Below are 18350 nucleotides of genomic sequence, written 5' to 3'. Positions count from 1 at the left end.
TGAGAATTTTTGGACATCACTTTTTAAAAGTTCCTCTGTAATATTTAGAGGACAAGTCTGAATTGTTTGCTTTAAGAAAACAAGCAAACAAACTGAATGATACAACTTTCATTTGGAATTAATTTTCTCTACTTTCTGTAGAGATACAAGTAATATGAAGGAGTCACTCAGGCATAGTAAAAACCAATTAGCTGTTTCCTCAGATGTACGTAACAGTCAAGCTGGAGTTACCATTTGCTGTGACGTATGTATCTAGGTGTCTCTATTGAAAAGGGCTTTGCTCTAAAACTTCACATAGCTTTATCCTTTTTAATATTACAGAGGGATTTTCTTAAAAAGTAGAAAAAACAACTCCACATTCATTATTTTGTGCTACAGAATACTACAGATCAGAACTTCCTTCCAAATAAACTTGTGCCCTCTCAAGAACAGCTGTGAAAAATCATCACTTTTCAACATGATTCTGAAAATGGCTTCCCAGCAGTGTTTGCATATGGTGACTTCAAGGAATCCATCATATTTCAGAATGCTTCTGCATCCTCTGTATAGCCAGTGGCTTCTCCATTTGAAATGCCCTTCCAAACTTGAGCCCCAAAACATGGATTCTGCATCTTTTCACTTAAATACTTGGCATTCCTTCTACCAAATCAGAAAGATGCTATTTATTTCTTATGTGGTCATCCCAAATCTCCATTGCTGACTTTTGTATCCACTAAGAAGGTTTATTCCACAAACAATTGACATCTAGGTGTCATAAAAGCTTAAGCTTTGATCATTCCAGTAAAATTATTGTTTTAGATTTTAACATTTACTCTGTATCTATATCTAGGAAAAAAAAAAAAAAAAAAATTTGATAGTAGTGTGTTGTAAAACTAGATGTACTCTATGAATATTAGTTTCAGAAAGGGATGATTTTGCAATTTTTCTTCCATCTTGATAAATGTATTTCATCAGGTTTTGGTAGGCACTGCTGGGCTCTGTATCAGACTATGAACTTCAGTCCTCATTACACTCAATAAAACCACTGACTTTTAGTCAGTAGTTACACCATTAGCTACTACGTGCCATTAGTCTCTTCATGTATTTGTTGAGGTATCAAATAAGTCAGTCTTCCTTAAAAAAATGACATTTTTGAATTCTTGAAAAGTTTTCTTCTAAATAAGTACTTCAAATCCTGGTCGCTGGTGGCTCCTGTTTCACTAGACCTCTGAAGTCTGAGTATTTTTACTAAACTCCTGGATTACAATTAAACCTATTGCTAACACATAGAAAAGGTCATGTGGAAGTCTGAAAATTTATTATTCAGGTTACGCATATGAAAATCTGAAACAAAAGAAAGCAGTTTATCTTGTAAAACTTGAACGATTATGAAAGAAAAATAATAACAAATCAGCATTTCTGCCAGAAAGAGGCTCAGGCTCTCTTCTTTTGTCAGTTAATACTATTTTAGGAAAAATATTTCTTCTGCCAAGTTCTGAGTCGATTATTTTGATATTTTATGTAAGAATGTGCTTGCTTTTCCTGCAGTTTAGAGAAATACAAAGCAGCAAAGAGATGAAGAAACCTATTTTTCTGTTAGGGGACTGTAGGTTTGAAGGTGAACATACCTTCCATTCAGGTATGCCAGGAGCTGGAAGTCAGCCATGTACCGATTGTTCTAGGCCTCCTAGAATGCTCCTCATTTTACAAAGATACTTGACCATATATTTATATATACATTATATAATGTATATATATATTCCTGTCAGACACTCCTGACAGAAAAACAGGACCCACCTCCTTTCTTCAAGTTTGGGCAGGAGGCAGCTGCCCAGAAAAGGCAAGACAGAGAGACGATAGGAGGGTTATGACAGGGAGAAGAAAATAGCGGTAGGCAAAGTAGAATCCCCAGTCCTTCAGGCCATGATTCTGCTGACTTGGTGTCAATGGGCAGCTGCTTAGCATTGTTCTGGGTATCCACTGATTAAGGTTCAGGGATGGAGAAAAAAACGCGTTCAGTGAAGACAGCTTTTTGCCAAGGAATTACAAAGTAAAATTTAGTCCACTTTTTTTGAAGCTCCTTGTCCTTCTGTTGAAAAACTCTAGGAAAACAAACTGTTGGTGAGTGGATTGGAACATTCGTAACTATTTTCATCCATTACTTAGTCCTAAATCCAGTTCAAGTAGTCATTTCTATCCTTACTTTGTTTAGAAGCATGGAACATACCACAGTCTGTGACTTCCATTAAAGTCCTTCTTTGAACTGTTGATCTTTCTGTCTTGTTTTTGCCTGCAGACCTGTTATTACAAGCTATTATTACATGCTAATCTAATTCCCATCCTGGAACCCAGTGTAAGCAGTGGTCTGTAGTGCTCCACTTAACTCCAGTATTGGGCAGCTGGATTTGGGCCTGAGCTGTTCATGCAGCGTATCTCCACTATTACTTTCCTCCAAAGCCCTCCAAGCAGGACAAGGGGTCTGCCGAGCAGGTCTTTTGCCTTTGAGGATCAGATAGAGTCTTCTGGCTTTCAGTTGTGTGCTTCTATGTTAAGATTTTTTCACAACACCTTTTTGGCAGCTGTGTGTTCTGGCTAACTTGTCAGGAATTTGGGTAAAAGCTATTGGAGACTACTAGCAGCAGTCCAGTGATTTTCTTGTATCCATATTACAACTTCAGGTGTTTCCTGACAGTTACAGTAGAACCCACATTAAATTGACTTAATGACATAGATTCAATTCAGCTAATACCCATTGCTTCCTCTATTATGCTTTTTTTTTTCTTTTTGAACACAGTTTGAGTGGGGGGAAAATCAGCTCCTGCAATAAACACATGTATGCTATATTGGCCTCACCCACATAATATATTTGCATCTTTCTGAAAATGGTGCAGTGTGTTGTAAAAAATTTCTTTGACTTTTCCATTTCCCAATTAATTTCTCTTCCTAGGTAATCCTGCCAGTCTTGGTCTTCTCAAAACACAATATAATTTATTTTCTGTAAATTATTTTAATGGAAATTAAAAGATTCCACTTTTAAATTAAAAAGCAGTTTGCCTGAGTTTCTGTAACTGAAATATCTAAGCTAACATTCAAGACATTGTAAATATAATCCTGACATTTTGTGTAATGTAACACTGAAACCTCTTCAGATGTTATTCAGCTACTTCAACGATATAGAAATGTGTGAAGTAACTCCAATGACTGTACAAGATCTTCAAGGTTACCAAAACTGAAATCCTTTTATTTTTTATTTTTAAACAGATGAATTCATCATGAATTTAAAGTCTCTCTCTTTGTGTTAAGATCAGACAAAAGTCAGGGTTTAAATAACGTCAAGGTTGACTGCCAAAACAACTGAAGCTAGCAAATGTGAAGTAAAGCCAACACACTGTTCTTATCTCATAGTGGTATTAAAAAGAGAAAGCTTAAGCCCATTGTAGAACAGAAAGAAGCAAGTCAAAACATGATAAATAAAATGCAGTAATACTGAGGAAGAAAATGAAACAATAAATAAATAGCAAAATCAACTTTTTTTTTTTGTTTTAAGTGTTCACTATGTTTCTTGAGGAGAAATTCAGAGGAGTTGTACGCCTTAGATTAGTAGCTTTTAATGAGAAAGCTGATTAGTTCAAGACGCTCTAATAAGAAGGAAGAAAAGACTGTGCTAAATACTTCATTGGGCATGGGAGCATTAAAAAGTAGAGAGAAAAAGAGAAGTTAATGAATGGGAAAAGAAGCTATTTATTGGAGATAAGGCTAACTCCAATTTCAAATATTAAAATACCTTTCACTAAAGGTAGAAAGGAAAGGTGTGATACAATACTCTTTGATACGCATTTTGCAAATGTAGGTACTTCCCTTGAAATTTCCTTCCTGCATGACTTACGAAGATGTGCAGTTAACAGTGAACATTCATACTGGAGCAAAACCTTCTGAAATGTGTGTATATCTACTACAAGACATCATATCATGGATTTCATATCTAAATCCTCTGAAGGCTAAAATTCTATAAAATGGGTCATTTAAATCTTTTGTTAGAGGCCTCAGTTTCAGTCAGGCACCTCTATTCTTACTTCTGTGGTTGGTAGTCATCTGTAAGTTTTCGGTGCAATCCTGGACAATATGGTATCATAAAGGCCTTGCAAAGTCCCAAATTCATTTTCATAATCCAGCTGATTACTTTTTCAATCAGTGTGATTTTACTTCAGTCACTTGACAAAGAATCCATGTTCCTTTCAAAGGACCCATGGCTCACCTACAGTTCTTCCTTCTGACATGGACAAGATTTGGTTGCATACAACAGGCTGTGGTCAATGGGTTTAACCATCATCCATGCAAATTTGCACAAATGTTTTTTGTTGCAGTCCTTCTGCCAGTATATCACATTCCTACGGTTTAGATTTGCACCAGCACATGCGTCGTACCACCAGCCTCCCCCGGGAATGCCATTGTGTTCTAATTTGGCACAATTCTGAAAGTAATTGTCATTGTCTCTGTCCTTGGTGGTGAACTTCTGGTTGTCATGGAGGTAAGCTTCTGTGTCCAGGGTCAGAGCATCAGTTGCGTTGCCTTTGTATAGGCCAACCCTGATTCGGTATTGAGACTTCTCATCTTCAATAAGGAATGGTTCATATTGTCCCCATTTTATTTCAGCATTTAGGTCTACAAGTTTAACTCCAAGTACATATTGCACAGAGCTTCCTGTTAACTGATGCATATATTCATTTCCTAACCAGTGGTTGTCATGAACAGAGCCAAATCCGTATTTGTAATCCTGCCAGGTCCTATCAAAGTCGACAGTACTATTGGCTGTAATGTGCTGAATTACTGTCCAGCCACCATCCTGCATATTACAAGAGACAACAATTGGGTCTTCCTTTGGTTGGATGATGTAAAGACCATCTCTGCAATTTCCTTTGGAGCGCTGAAAAATTTCAAAACAATCCCTTGGATAGTCTAAGTAGAAAAAAAAATAGAATTTTAAAGTAAATTTCTGTTCAATTAGTAAATTTTATATATTGAACTCTGTTCTTTACAGTGAGTGCATGATCGCCTTGATTTGGCTGGAAATGGTCTCAGGCCGACTTCAGACCAGCTGGTGGGCATCTACTTGGCTAAAGGTGCATGATTTGAGGGCAGAACATGCAGGAAAATTTCAGAAATTCAAATAAGGTTTTATTATCCTGTTGTAATACGGAAGTGTGGTTTTGCATTTATGATGGAAATATGGTTAAAAAATGTATGTACAGACTGTTCCTTTTTCTCCTAAGTTTCTCTAGTTTGAATAGTCAGCAATTTACTAATTCCATATGCCTTGTGCTAGACCACTGTGTCTAATAACTAGAGATAGATTTATTTGTTGAGGGTAAAGCTAATTTCTCTTTAACTGATTTATGCTTCAGGTATCTGTACCATCGTTGCATTAAATTCCTATCAATATGCCATGCACTGATAAAAAGGGAAGCTATCAAAGCAGTTATTGCTAATACAAAACTTACAAGTATCTGTGAGTATTCTTGGCAACAGTTCTTGTCACTCAATCTCCACATTAATCTTACCACTGATTTGCAGATAAAGCTACAGTACCATGCAGTGCTGAACACTGACATCAGGAAAATAGGTGAAAGTGGTTTTTCCATTATACCACCTATCCATGTTCTTATCAGAGGTGGTAAGAACAGCATATAAGGTTTAGGGTGACCCTCTTTATTGGTCTGAAATATATATGCAATGTATTTTTAAATGTAAGTTGCTTATACGGTTACTTTTACTATAGTATAATAGCAAGCAGCTCTAAGACTAAGGCATGATGCTGTACGATTTAGAATTGACTGAGATTTCTAAGAACCAGAACATAATTTACTGTAAAACACACTTGTGTATGTATGGATTCACGTACAGAGAAATTCTTTCTTAAAGTAGGATGTTATTCAGTGTCTATTCTATTACTCAGAAACATGCTTGTAGTTACTCACTTCATCAAAGAGTTGAAAGGCACATCATTATGTCACTATACTAAGGAATACTTCTAATTTATATGTAACAGAGAATATGTAATTTGTATTTAACAAAGACATAATCGCTTTAATAACTCTACCAGAATACTTCCTACAGACCATCTGTTATATAGTATGACAGTTTTTCAGACACAGGAACTCCGAAGTCCTGTCCTGACAATAACCAATAGGAATTTAGATACCTCACTTAGAAATTAAGTTTTGTTTTGTTTTTAAACAAATTGTTCTTCTGGGAAGCTGGGATAATTCAGGAAAAGTGTGGCAAAATCTCCTAATTTCTTTTACAAAGTCATAAAACAAATAAGTAAAAATATTTCCAAAGATAAAACTTTAAAATACAAACTTGGAAAACAACTTGTGTGAATCATTGGCTGGAGAACCCTTTGTGATTGTTTCACTGAACACATTCTCATTCCCTGGTTATAAGTCATAATGTACTGTGAGGACAACTGTACTTTTAGTGAGCTTTTACTTTGTTAGGGTAATTCCTGTAAGGATAACAAGTTCTGATAATATTTAATGTAAGATATATCTTACATTCCTTAGTTGTTTTATTAGCTTTTCATCTGCAAATTCATCTCCTAGAATGTGAATAAAATTTTTACGCAGTATTGCAGATGGCCATTATGGTGCCACTGATTCATCCCAAGTCTTTTTAGAAATATCTCTGATGTACGATTAAATTTGCAGCTCTTAGTTTTCTTTAATTTAAATTTTAGTCTATTTGGATCTTTGTAAGCGGTAAATCCTCACTCGCAGTAAAATCTGGAATTTTGTACTTTATTTTTCATCCCATTGGTCTTGCTCAAGAACATCCATTTATTTTTTTTTCCTGTGCAATATTCTGACTGTATTGACATTTCTCTAACATCATGTTATCATTAAATTTTATCAGCATATTCCTATTTTGTTTCAGTATAGGTAATAATAATACTGAAAAGTTCACTTACAAGTAAACACTTCCAGTCTCCCCTTGACTTTACTGTTTACTTTTCTATGGACGTCATTGCCCTTTTCAGTTTCTACTGAAATGACAGTGTACTACTATCTTCTCTGATTTAATTTTATTATACTAAGTATTGTACCATAGGTTTTGTACAAGTCCAGCTGTCCTACACCTGTTAAAATACTATTATTCATAGTATCCTTATTGTATTAAGAATAGCCTTTTATATTTTATGTTCAGAAGTTTGCTGGTGCTTTTAAGCCACTCAGCAGTTTTACAGAAGTATATAAGCTTTCTGTGGTCTTACTTTTAGGCCTTTCATTGCCTAATAGCATCTCCAGCCTGGAATAAAATACTTAATTTCAATACTATCTGCAAGAAATTATAAAATACCCTGATGACAGAAGAACTTTGTACATGACTCTGGGCCCTCATTTTTAAAGCATTCAACTGGTAGACAGACCTGATCCTGCAAGTTTATACAGAATGATGATTTAAGTATATCGTGGTGTTCAGGCCAGTAATGTATACTGTAACACTTGTATTTTCTTAGTGAATATTATTAATGCAAAACAGAACAGCTTCTGTCAACATACTGGAAAAAAAAAAACACTTTGGCTGGCTTTTTACGGGATTCACTTGAAAAGTGAACGTTATAGATGCCCAATTGCCGTCAGTCAAGGAGGAAAATGAACCAACCTCAGTACTCCTTTTGGCTGCATTTTATGTGGGATCTACTCAGGTAAATGCATTAGAAAACTTACCATATTGGACCTCACAAGCTAGATGGGCAGAGCAATGTCTCAGTTCAAAGTATCAATGAGATCTAGGTCCTGAGGTGTTAAATATAATCAAAATATGATGGTTAAAAGAATAAATCTTTAATCGTCTCAAAATATTTAGATGAATATTTTAAACGGTTAATTTCTCTTGAATTAGGCAGCAGCTGAGCAAGGGCTTTAAAGATTATGGATTTTGTGGCAGGACATGTTAATATTTCAAAGTATCATTGCAGAGCAAGCTTTCAAGTATGTTGAAAATGTTCCAAAAAAGCAACAAAGTAAAACACAGCATGCATCCATTTCACTCATGCTCTTCACGAGTACCTTTTTCATCGACGTTAGCCAGTCTCTCATAGCCTCTTTGAGGGAGAAGGTGGGCATTAGCCAAGACCACTGCCTCTTTGGTCATCACTGACACAGTGAAATGAAAAAGCAAGAACAGAACAAATCCCACCGAACTCTTCAGCAGCATCTTCTGAGTCAGTCCTCCTGCAGCAATGCAGAGCTATAACACAGACTGGAACTAAAAATGGAAAGATTTATGACTTTTAGTTTGAAAGTCCTGAAGGAGAAATAGATTGAAACACCTGTTTTCCATACAGTGAGCCTCTGTAAAAATTGGCTTCTTCCATCTTTCACTGCCATCTCCCTCCCGTGATGTTTTACACTCTACTTCCAGCTGACATGCAGCCCACTACTGTGTCACTTAGACATATTCACTTCTGTTACCTTATGCCTTGATGGGCAGTGAAATACAATCTAATTTTGTATGACAAAAGGTCATAGAAAATAACATAAAGACAAAAACTTAAAAACACATTTATCAGAATTAAAGTTTGGTTATTCCCCAAGTCCAGACTATATGGAAACAGAGATGTTAACAGACCATCTGGCACAAACAGGAACACTGGCTCTGCTGACTGTCTGTCTATACTTCAAACAATGCTCAAAATCATGGCTTCCTAGTACTGTGAGGAGTATTTCTATGTGCTGGAGAACGTACTTCCACAATTCTGGACTATGCTCTGGATGAATTTTTATCTGTAGCTTTAAGGTTACAGGCTTAACCCAGACTGAAGGGGGGGTGAAAACAAAATCAAAACACTTTTGAGCCTCATTTTGTCCTCTTTTTTTGTGTTACATGTCTAGTAACTCTCTATCCAACACAGAAAGGCTTAGGCTCTTACTGTATTAAATCATGGGGTCCTCATCCCAGCAAATCTCAGTCTGATGGAAGAGGAATTTCAGTATCAACGACAGCTCACACTGAATCAGGATAACATATGTTTCCCATACTCTCAAAGGACACTTTAACTTAGAATCTAGCCAAACCCTTCTGATGAAAGCAGAATACACATGTAAGAAGCAGCTCTTTGGTCAGTGTTTATTTCCTGCCAGCATCAGCACAGCTGACATAGACCCACTCCCTTCTCCACAGTGTTTTACATTGCAACAGAGCCACATTCCTTATGAATCTGATTCAGTAGAAGATCCAACAAACAGTTTTCTAGAGTGCAGAATTATAAAGCACATTTTTATTTAAATGTTTGAGATAAATCATTGAAATAAAAGTCACGCTTAAGAATTAATTTTTATACCTACTATACAGAAACCCAGTGAAACAGAATTTTCTACTCTAAAACTATTCAGTAATAATTCTGATTTACTATTAAAATACAATTTGTTATTACATCCAAAGCAGATCATTTGACGTCATAATAAACTGGAAAATTCCCTTCCATGAAACTCAACACATGGTTCCCCTACAGCACTTAAATTCTGCTGTGTTTGCATTTCCCACTGTCATGTAACCCTTTCACTGAAAGTTTCTATCATTATTATTAAAAAATGACTACAAATCAAAACCTAACCTACAAGCATTACTTAGCTTTAGGAAATCTGTATTTGGATCGAGTTTCTGTTTTACCTGTTTTTTTCCTTTTGTATTTTTGAGTGAGTCAGTCTTTTTTCTTCCCCCACATTTACAGTACACATTGAAATGTTTTACAGATCCATTTAATTCTAGAAGAGAAGTTGGTTTTATAAGTTATTAAGAAAGAAACTGAGGAAAACAGCACTAGGCAGGCACCTTACCTCTTTCAGTGAAGCTTAGCAAAGACAGAAGTGCACACAAATGCATGAGCTCATTCTCTACAGTTGTACTTTGCCTGCTACTCAAGTCCAGGTGAATAAATCAGCTCCAACACACTATCTCAAATGTAGAAGGGCAGCAAAACTGTATCTTCAATATTGCACATTGTGCTTACTCTGGTGGACTTTGGTCTGACGTGTTCCACTTGCAAGTAAGTATATATGAACCATAAAGTACAAAGTTCTTCCATAAGGATTAAAGTAATACTGTAACTAAATTAATTTCTGAGTAATAAATAGACATAGCAATGGATAAAAGGCTTTAGTTCAGAACATTACTTACGTTGCTTATACACATAACAGGTAGTTGTTGACATTTACGATGTCATTTTACACAGGTAAATTAACCAGATGCTATACTGCTAGTCATATTTAAAAATTACATAAAGAAAACTTGATTTTTAAGTATTAGGAAGAAACTGACCCTTAACCATGTTTTTGCTTCAGGCTTATTCACATTAGAACATGCAGTAGCATCTCAGAGCTTTAAAAAGTGAAGAAGATGGAAAAAAAAAAAAAAGCAGAACTGGTTGGTTAGTAGGTTAGTATTTTAGTTTATTTGGATTAACAAGAGTTGATTAATGTTCATTCAGGTCAAAACGTGAACGAATTAGATGAATTAGTTGTTGCTATATATTCTTGTACCTGAAAGTTGCATTGTCTATTTGGATGATGACTAATCTAGCATTTATCATTTTCAAGATGAATCAACACTTTTTGGTGCTCCTTGATCTATCCTGCAACCCAGTTTGAATGCTTCTTGTATCCCTAAAAAAAAAGCTGCAATTAAATCTTAAGGAGCATTTAAGTCCCATACATCCTCTACTCGAGGATTTGTTCTGTGCATGATTTCTGTTCAATAATTCATCCTCAGTGAAAGCACAACATATGAGGATTTGCATTTCATATGCAATTAATAGAAATAAAAGAAAACAAACAGTCCATAGAAATACTTCTGTGCCTTTGAACAACTTTTGACTCTGAATTGCTTTGCAACCCTAGCTAAATGCACTTTTGTATCTTCAGACAGGAATAACAACAAAAAAAGTGTCTGCAGTTATTTTCACTTGTTCTTGAACTTCCAAGCTGGTAATGGCATGTGCAATATGTGTTTTGTCCAACAAAGCAGGAACCAGATCTTAAACTGCTAAGACACATTGCATTTAAAACTATTTTCAACACAGTCTATAAATCCCTTTTTACATATTCATTATTTGTCAGATGAACCATTATTTTGGAAACGAACCAAGGCATCTATCCTTGAATGAATGTAAAAGCAAAACAAGAAAACAAAACAAGAAAAAAAAAAGCTTCCCTCTTAGAAACATTTGACTTTACAAGTGTTTATATTTTTTTCAGACTTCTTTATGAAAATATATTTCTTTATTCTGAAGTAAAAACTAAAATATTTTCTCTAACTAACATGTTTTTCATGTCTTCCTGTTGAACCATAGAATAAATTCTAAAGGAGTAGAAACTTATCTGAATCAAAGAGGATTTGCTTTTAACAAAAACAATGAATTAGGATGTAACTTGAAGAATACATCCAAATCCATCATCATTGAAGACAATGGAAAATAATTGTTTGATTATAAGTCAGCTGACACAGCTGTAATGAAAAACTGCAGTTACTCGGGTAGCTTTGGAAAAGAGTATGATTAGACACCTTATTTTTTATTCTAAAGGTTGCAAAAATTGCCAGCTACAATTGCTGCAATTGAAAACTGTTGGAGAACATTCATGTGGAAAGCAATTTAGGTGACACAACTTTTAACATGGTAACATTCCTGATTCTAAGGGAAAAGTGTGTGCAGCATTATGAAGACAACATATTTAAAAAAAAAAAAAAGGAAAAAAGGGAAAGAGGTAGACCAGGATGCTTAGGAAACTATTTGCTATTCTCTGTTAATACACAAGAACAAATACCTTTGCTGTTGATTTTTTAAGATTAGACATACATTTGAAAGGGATGGTATGGATAAACTGACAAAATCCTTCCCGAAAGCAATGGTGAAAAAACTAAACGATATGCTGAAAACTCTTAATTCTTAGTGATTTATATGAGCAAACTAATTTTAGCAATTTCATTCATTAAATAAGGGACAGAATACTTCTCCAGTAATTAACAAGTTATTCACAAATGAGATAGTTAAAAAATGTAGTGTCTAAAGAGTTGATAGTTGGGTTCATACTGTTCATTATCTGTATCAATGAACTAGATGATCTGACAGCACACAGCCTAAGAAAAATTGGGGATGATGCTAACATAATAGATGGTAGAACTTCAGTCCAGAGGAACACTGATAGACTTAAAAGTGGCCAACAAAAAAACAGGAAGAGCGAAGTTCTATGCAGAGTGGTGCAAGCCTAATTACCAGTACGAACTGTTAACTCACTACTTGAGTAGGAGTCTTGCACCACATGAAAGACCAAGAAGCTACACTCAACACCTAGTGTCTGTGAACCAGCATGCTCTCATCCTGAATAAGGCAAACCATGAGTCACAGTATAAGCAGTATAAAAGACAAAGGAAAATTATTATCCCTCTCTACCCCTGGAATAGCAAGGCCATGCCTGGAGTACTGTGTCCATTCTGGGGCCCATCAGTTCATAAGAAGTGCTTGGAAACTGGAGAGGATCCAGCAAAAGGTACCAAGATGATCAAGGGCCAAGAATACGACCTACAACGAGAGGTTTAAAGAGCTGGGCTTGGTTAACCAGACAACAAAGACACTAAGGAATTACCCAGTAGTAGGTTACAAAGGAGATTCATATTGGTCATTTAGGAAACCTTGATCATCAGGAGGAGCGCAACACAGGAACAGCTTTCTCAGACAGGTTGTAAAGTCTCCAAGCTTAGAGGTTTTTAAGACTGGCTAGACACAGCATGACAGACCTAAGCTAGTGTTGCTGATGATCCCTGTCAAAGTGAAGTTGACTAGAGACCATCAGAAGTTCCCGGCAACCAATATTTCTGTGATCAATTGTCTGGACTTCAGCGATAATAAACAGTAGAAACATCCAGCATTTCAGGTTTGATCCAACTTTGGCACATTACAAAATATTATTCAAACTCAGTCATACTTTAAACGCTTATCTAAGTATCAGTCAGCTTCCCTTTTGGGATAATTTCTACCACTACTACTACTACAGACATCTAGTAAATTCAATAAGATGAAATTTTTGTTGTCAACACACCAATTTTACCTCAGATATCTGATCAAAACCAAACAACAATAATAAAAAAACCTTGAACAGCTAAATTAACAGTATGTAACAGAACATACTTTATTCAACAATTTTAGCTGAATATCAGCCAAAAGATTTTTAGCAAGCAATGCATTGATCTTTGATTTTAATCAATTAGCTGTATTGTTTAGTTTAAAATGTTGTAGCCTAACCTTGTAATATAGGAGTCTAAAAATGATTTTCTCATCTGGGGCAAGAAGCAGCTGGGAGCATTGTCATGGCAACCATTTAATTTCCAGAGAGATTCTGACTTCTGTTGCTCTCTAGCAACCTTACAACTGAAGTAGCATAGCCTGGGGAAAAAGAAGAAGAAAAAAAAAAGGAGGAGCTTTTCATATAGAGAAATATACCATCACAGTAAATGATTGGGAAGACTACAAAAGGAATTCTTCAGAATGTAATTCAGGCTTTAAATAAAGGAAATTCTCAGTTTGATAAGCCCAGAAAAAAAAAAATATATATATATATATATACACACACAGGGGTTTGATTGATGAGAAGCTTGACATGAGCTGGCAACACGCACTTGCATCCTGGGCTGCATCAAAAAAAGCATGGCCAGCAGGTCAAGGGAGGTGATTCTCTCCTACTCTGTCCTCCTGAGACCCCACCTGGAGCACTGCTTCAGCATGAGGGCATGGAAGTATTAGAACGAGTCCAGAGGAGGGCCACAAAGATGATCAAGGGGCTGGAGCACCTCTCCTGCGAAGATATGCTTAGGGAGTTGGTGTTGTACAACTTGAAGGATCTGGGTAGACCTTATCGGCCTTCCAGTGCCTAAAGGTGTCCTGGAGGAAAGCTGGGGAGGGACTCTTTTGTCAGGGAGTGCAGTGATAGGACAAGGGCTAATGGCTTTAAGCTAAAAGAGGGTAGATTTAGATTAGGCATTAGAAAGAAATTCTTTACTCAGAGGGTGGTGAGGCACTGGCATGGGTTGCCCAGAGAAGCTGTGGATGCCCCATCCCTGGAGGTGTTCAAGGCCAGGCTGGATGGGCTTTGGGCAGCCTGGTCTGGTGGGAGGTGTCCCTGCCCATGGCAGGGGGGTGGAAGTGGGTGGTCTTTAAGGTCCCTTCCAACTCAAAGCATTCTGTGATTTTATACCACATTAATGACTCCACAGTCACCTTCATGGTTGCTCAGTCTCTCCTGGAATTATTGCAGACCTCACTTGCCTCAAACCAACTACATGACATAATTAATGAAGGACTGCATGCAAGTTTCTTGTAATATGGATTTAAGAAAGGCAGAATTTTTCAGGTGCGTTTCTTTCCCATGTAATACTAATACAGTGGGCTGAAACCAGATTACTTTCATGATATTTAAGATGCCATTTTTAGTGAACCCAGGCTAGGCCCACAGGGCTTTTTCCTTTCTCCCCCCCCCGCCCCCCCCAAAAGGAAAAACTCTAAATTTAATTTTGTTAATATTTTCAGCAAATTGTGGCTGACTCTGTATCTTCCTGATACTTTCCTCGGGGTACACTTAAGTGTTTGAAAAAAAAACTATGATAAAATAAGCTTCAGACACCTTACAAAGAAATCACAGCAATTTGATCGCATCTTTCCACATCTTTCCACAGAGGACAAATGACCTCTCCCCCCCCCAGCTGGCTACCTGGTGATAGAAATAATTGGCTGCTACCACTGAAGCACTTGAAAGCACAAGTGATGTATACAATTACTTCTGCCAGCATCAGCTGAATAGAATTTGCTACACAATTTAAACATGACCCTTGTGCTCATAAAAATGAAGGGCAAATGCAAGTGAAAAACCTCTGTGTAAATACTACATGAAGAGAAACAGCAGGAAAACAAACCGAACCAAAAGAGTATCAACACTACAATTCAAATCCAAAAATGATGAGAGGATTACACGATGTTTCTCAAAGAATATTTGCCAGCCATCTCTAGATTCAAGTGGCTTCTTATGTCAGGGACCCTTGCAATGCTACAAGCAGAAATTATTTTCATGAAAGAACCACCTGGATATTTCAATCACATACACTGTGGTTTAATTCTCTGAATGCTGTTGGTAAATATGACAATGGATCCTGCATGTATTCCACTGTTAGTCTTAATAACTGCTACAACTCTCATCCGAGGTCCTCCTCTTTGTGTAACAGTATTTAGTGCTGAAAAAAATGTAACCTCTTTAGAAGGCTTAATCTTGATCCCAAACTTCTTTGGGTATTCCTCATTCTCAAGGTTTTCAACTATGATAGTCAAGAAATTAGATTTTTATTACTGCAGCTCATACATTTCCCACCTGCCAAACTGAAGCAATCTGATCTACACCTGTGAATAATCAAGAAATTGATCCACACCAGTGAAAAATCAAGAAAAACAGGAAATGAAATGCTCCTTCCCACTCCCCAAAATCAGTAACAATGTTCAAAATTTTATTTTGTTCTGATTCCATGAATGGGAAATGTTGCTATGAGTATTTAACAGGATTCTCCTTGCATCTGCATGATGTGTTCCCTGCAGATCAGCGGAGTTTGGATGTCCTGTTCTCCCTTCTCCAACTCAATGCTACACCTGCATATACCAGAGAGCAAAAGAGAAGATTCTTAAAAAGAAACCAGAGAGCTTCTGAGAACATTCTAATGTTTTAAACTGAAAATACTGCTTGAAAAGTCTTTTTACTCTTTCTTGGACTGTTTTCAACAAATTTCACATTTTAATATTACTTTTTAATGTTTGTATTCAGTTTTAAAGAATCTGTTCAAAATCCAATTTTGGTCAAAAAATACCATGAAAAGCTTTCTTTCTGTTGCATATTCACTACCATTTGCCCTTGACTGAATGACAATCTTTAATTAATTTTTATTCCTATCAGCCATGCAGAACCAAATACCTAATAAAAATGAGCTCAACTGTAATCTGTTCTGTGCATCATCAATAAAAGAGCTAACTAGCTAAGTTCCACTTACAGAGAAAATTATGTTGTCATTAAATCTTCAAAATTTTATGGGAAACAAAGCACTGCACAAGGCTCACTGCCAGAATAATTTCAAGGAATAATGTGGTTTTAAAAGTAGACAGTTTTTTTTCCTCAAGAATCTTAAATATTTCTTATGATATATGATTCAGGATTCATAATTTCATGACAGATTTTGAAACAAGAATAACAAAAAATAATACTGTGACCTCAAGGAGCCTAACAGCTTAACCTGAAAACAGACTAAAACTGCATTCTATTCCTACAGACAATGTTGTGAGTGTAAGATCTTGGAAATATTGTACTTTTTTCTTTTTTCTTTTTTTTTTTTTTTTTATGATGGATACGTTTGGGAATTTACCAAAGGCAAAGAACAACTCCAGAAAGGCAGTCTCCATGCACTCTGGAGAGTACAGCAGGAACAGAAGTTGTTCCAGGCAAACATTTGTAGACAAAAAAAGAGAACTTGAAATCTAGTTAATTAAAAAAGAGAAAATTAATGTTCAGTATTGCAAGTGGCCCTTATGCTACCAGCATACTTACGTGATTTTAGTAAAGTAATATTTATTCATTTATTTTTTTTTCCTTTCCTTCCTTATTGTCAGAAAGCACAATACAATTAGGACAACTCATTAAAAAAGAAATAGAGATGACTATAAAGTACCCTGCAAAATGTAAAACAAACCAAAGAAACCCAACAAACCCACCCACAAACCCAGCAGAACTCCACCACTAGTTTTCCACAGAATAATTGCAGGTATTATGGTTGACAGTTTCCATACAGGAGCATAGCTTATATTGATAAGTTTCTAGATGCAAAGGATGGTAACTGGACAATAGATCACTGTGAAAAAGCAAGAGTCTCTGAGAGTCTCTCTCTCAAAATAGTATTTTGGCTTCAGGATTCTCCTTAGTCCTCTCACTTCCCCCATTTCTCTGGGAGATCCTTGCTTATTGAAGTTTTTAAAGTTTTACCATTACATTTTCAGAGCTCTAAAATGTATTTCCCAAGACCTCTCAGCTACACCAGTGTCCACTGTTCAGAAAAATCCTTTACTTTGTTTCCTTTCCAAATTATACAGGAAGCACTAGACAATATCTGAGGTAATCACAGTGGCTGATCACACACAATCTGCATGCAATTAAATGTCCATTAACAACCACCAAGTGAAGATACTTAAATGGATTTTGGTGATGCGTGCTTTGTACTGAATTGGGAAAGTATACATACTTAAATTGCATAGATGGCTTTGGAAATCTTGACATGTAGTTACTTAAAAAGGTTGCTTTAATAAGTATGTAGCTCTTTGTACACATAAATGCTTAATAAAGGTGCTTCTTAAAATTGGATTATTGGATTTTCTCTGGTAATCTCATAACCATACCATTTGAGTATCTGATACACATTACTAAATTTACCGCAACTTTTGTAAGACAAGCCTCTTGCGCTTAACACAGATGGTTTTTAAACATCAGCACAAAGCCAGACAGATGCAGCAGGACCTAATATACTAGTTTCTACAGTTTAAGTCCTCTTCACAAACACAAATCTGAACAGCAAAACAGCCTTTCTCTTCAAAAAGAACCAACAAACCCAAACCCCCCAAATATACCCCATTAACAATTATCATCCCCATCTCATCAAAAAGATACAAAGCACAACCAAATGTTTTCATTGTTTAAAACAGTGATGTTAGATATCTATACATTACATGTCTTCCTTACGTGTGGAGAATGGACACAATCTTTGATGAAGTCATTAATAAAATTATTTCAAACTGTTCTAAACACCTCCCAGGCTATTTTATACAAATGATTAATAGCTTAAACAACCTTCAGCAGAGTGTCTCCTCTCCCTTCTACACAGCCTGTCAGAACTCGTTCAGAGTTGCCCACTCATTCAGAATACGGCTAAATGAGCTCGTAAATTACGAATTCTTGAGAGGCAGAGAGCTGATTTAACGACTCACATGCACTGCCATAAACACGGGATGGTTACTGCTTCTGACTGCATGCCTCCAGTGCTTACTTTCTGCAGGCTCTGGCATTTCTTTGATCCTTCTGTGAGTCAATTTAGCTCACTAAAACGTGACCAAATTCCAGCAGAAAGATAGACCATTTTCTGCTATGTCAACAAAAGGCAAAAATTTGAGAAATACCAGAGCTTGTATACAGCTGGCAGCAGGATTACCCAGTCCAACCTGAGGGAGCACACCCTCCTCCTTTTCATAATAAGCTTTGTCTACTTGTGAAACATCCACAGCCAAGGGTTTCATTACCCAAAAA

General features: G+C 36.3%; 1 protein-coding gene across 7 annotated transcripts; it reads right to left on the bottom strand.

Annotated features, from left to right (window-relative positions):
• Window positions 1-820: 820 nt before the first annotated feature.
• LOC137857596 (fibrinogen-like protein 1-like protein) lies at window positions 821-17566 on the bottom strand. Of its 7 annotated transcripts, none has more exons than XM_068684303.1 (4): window positions 9819-17566; window positions 9652-9746; window positions 8049-8247; window positions 821-4935 (listed from the first exon to the last, which is right to left on the bottom strand). In XM_068684303.1, exons 3-4 carry the CDS (start codon window positions 8194-8196, stop codon window positions 4235-4237), a joined length of 849 nt encoding a protein of 282 aa, XP_068540404.1. In that variant the 5' UTR covers window positions 8197-8247; window positions 9652-9746; window positions 9819-17566; the 3' UTR covers window positions 821-4234. The 7 variants fall into 7 exon arrangements, with proteins under 7 accessions (XP_068540404.1, XP_068540406.1, XP_068540401.1 ...); XM_068684305.1 differs by having other exon boundaries at window positions 10521-17566; XM_068684300.1 differs by having other exon boundaries at window positions 9652-17566.
• Between the last annotated feature and the right edge of the window lie 784 nt (window positions 17567-18350).

The sequence above is a fragment of the Anas acuta genome, chromosome 5 (assembly GCF_963932015.1).
Source record: "Anas acuta chromosome 5, bAnaAcu1.1, whole genome shotgun sequence".
Classification (NCBI taxonomy): domain Eukaryota; kingdom Metazoa; phylum Chordata; class Aves; order Anseriformes; family Anatidae; genus Anas; species Anas acuta.
The sequence above is the reverse complement of the archived record's forward strand: the minus strand, read 5'-3'. Positions and strand labels throughout refer to the sequence as shown.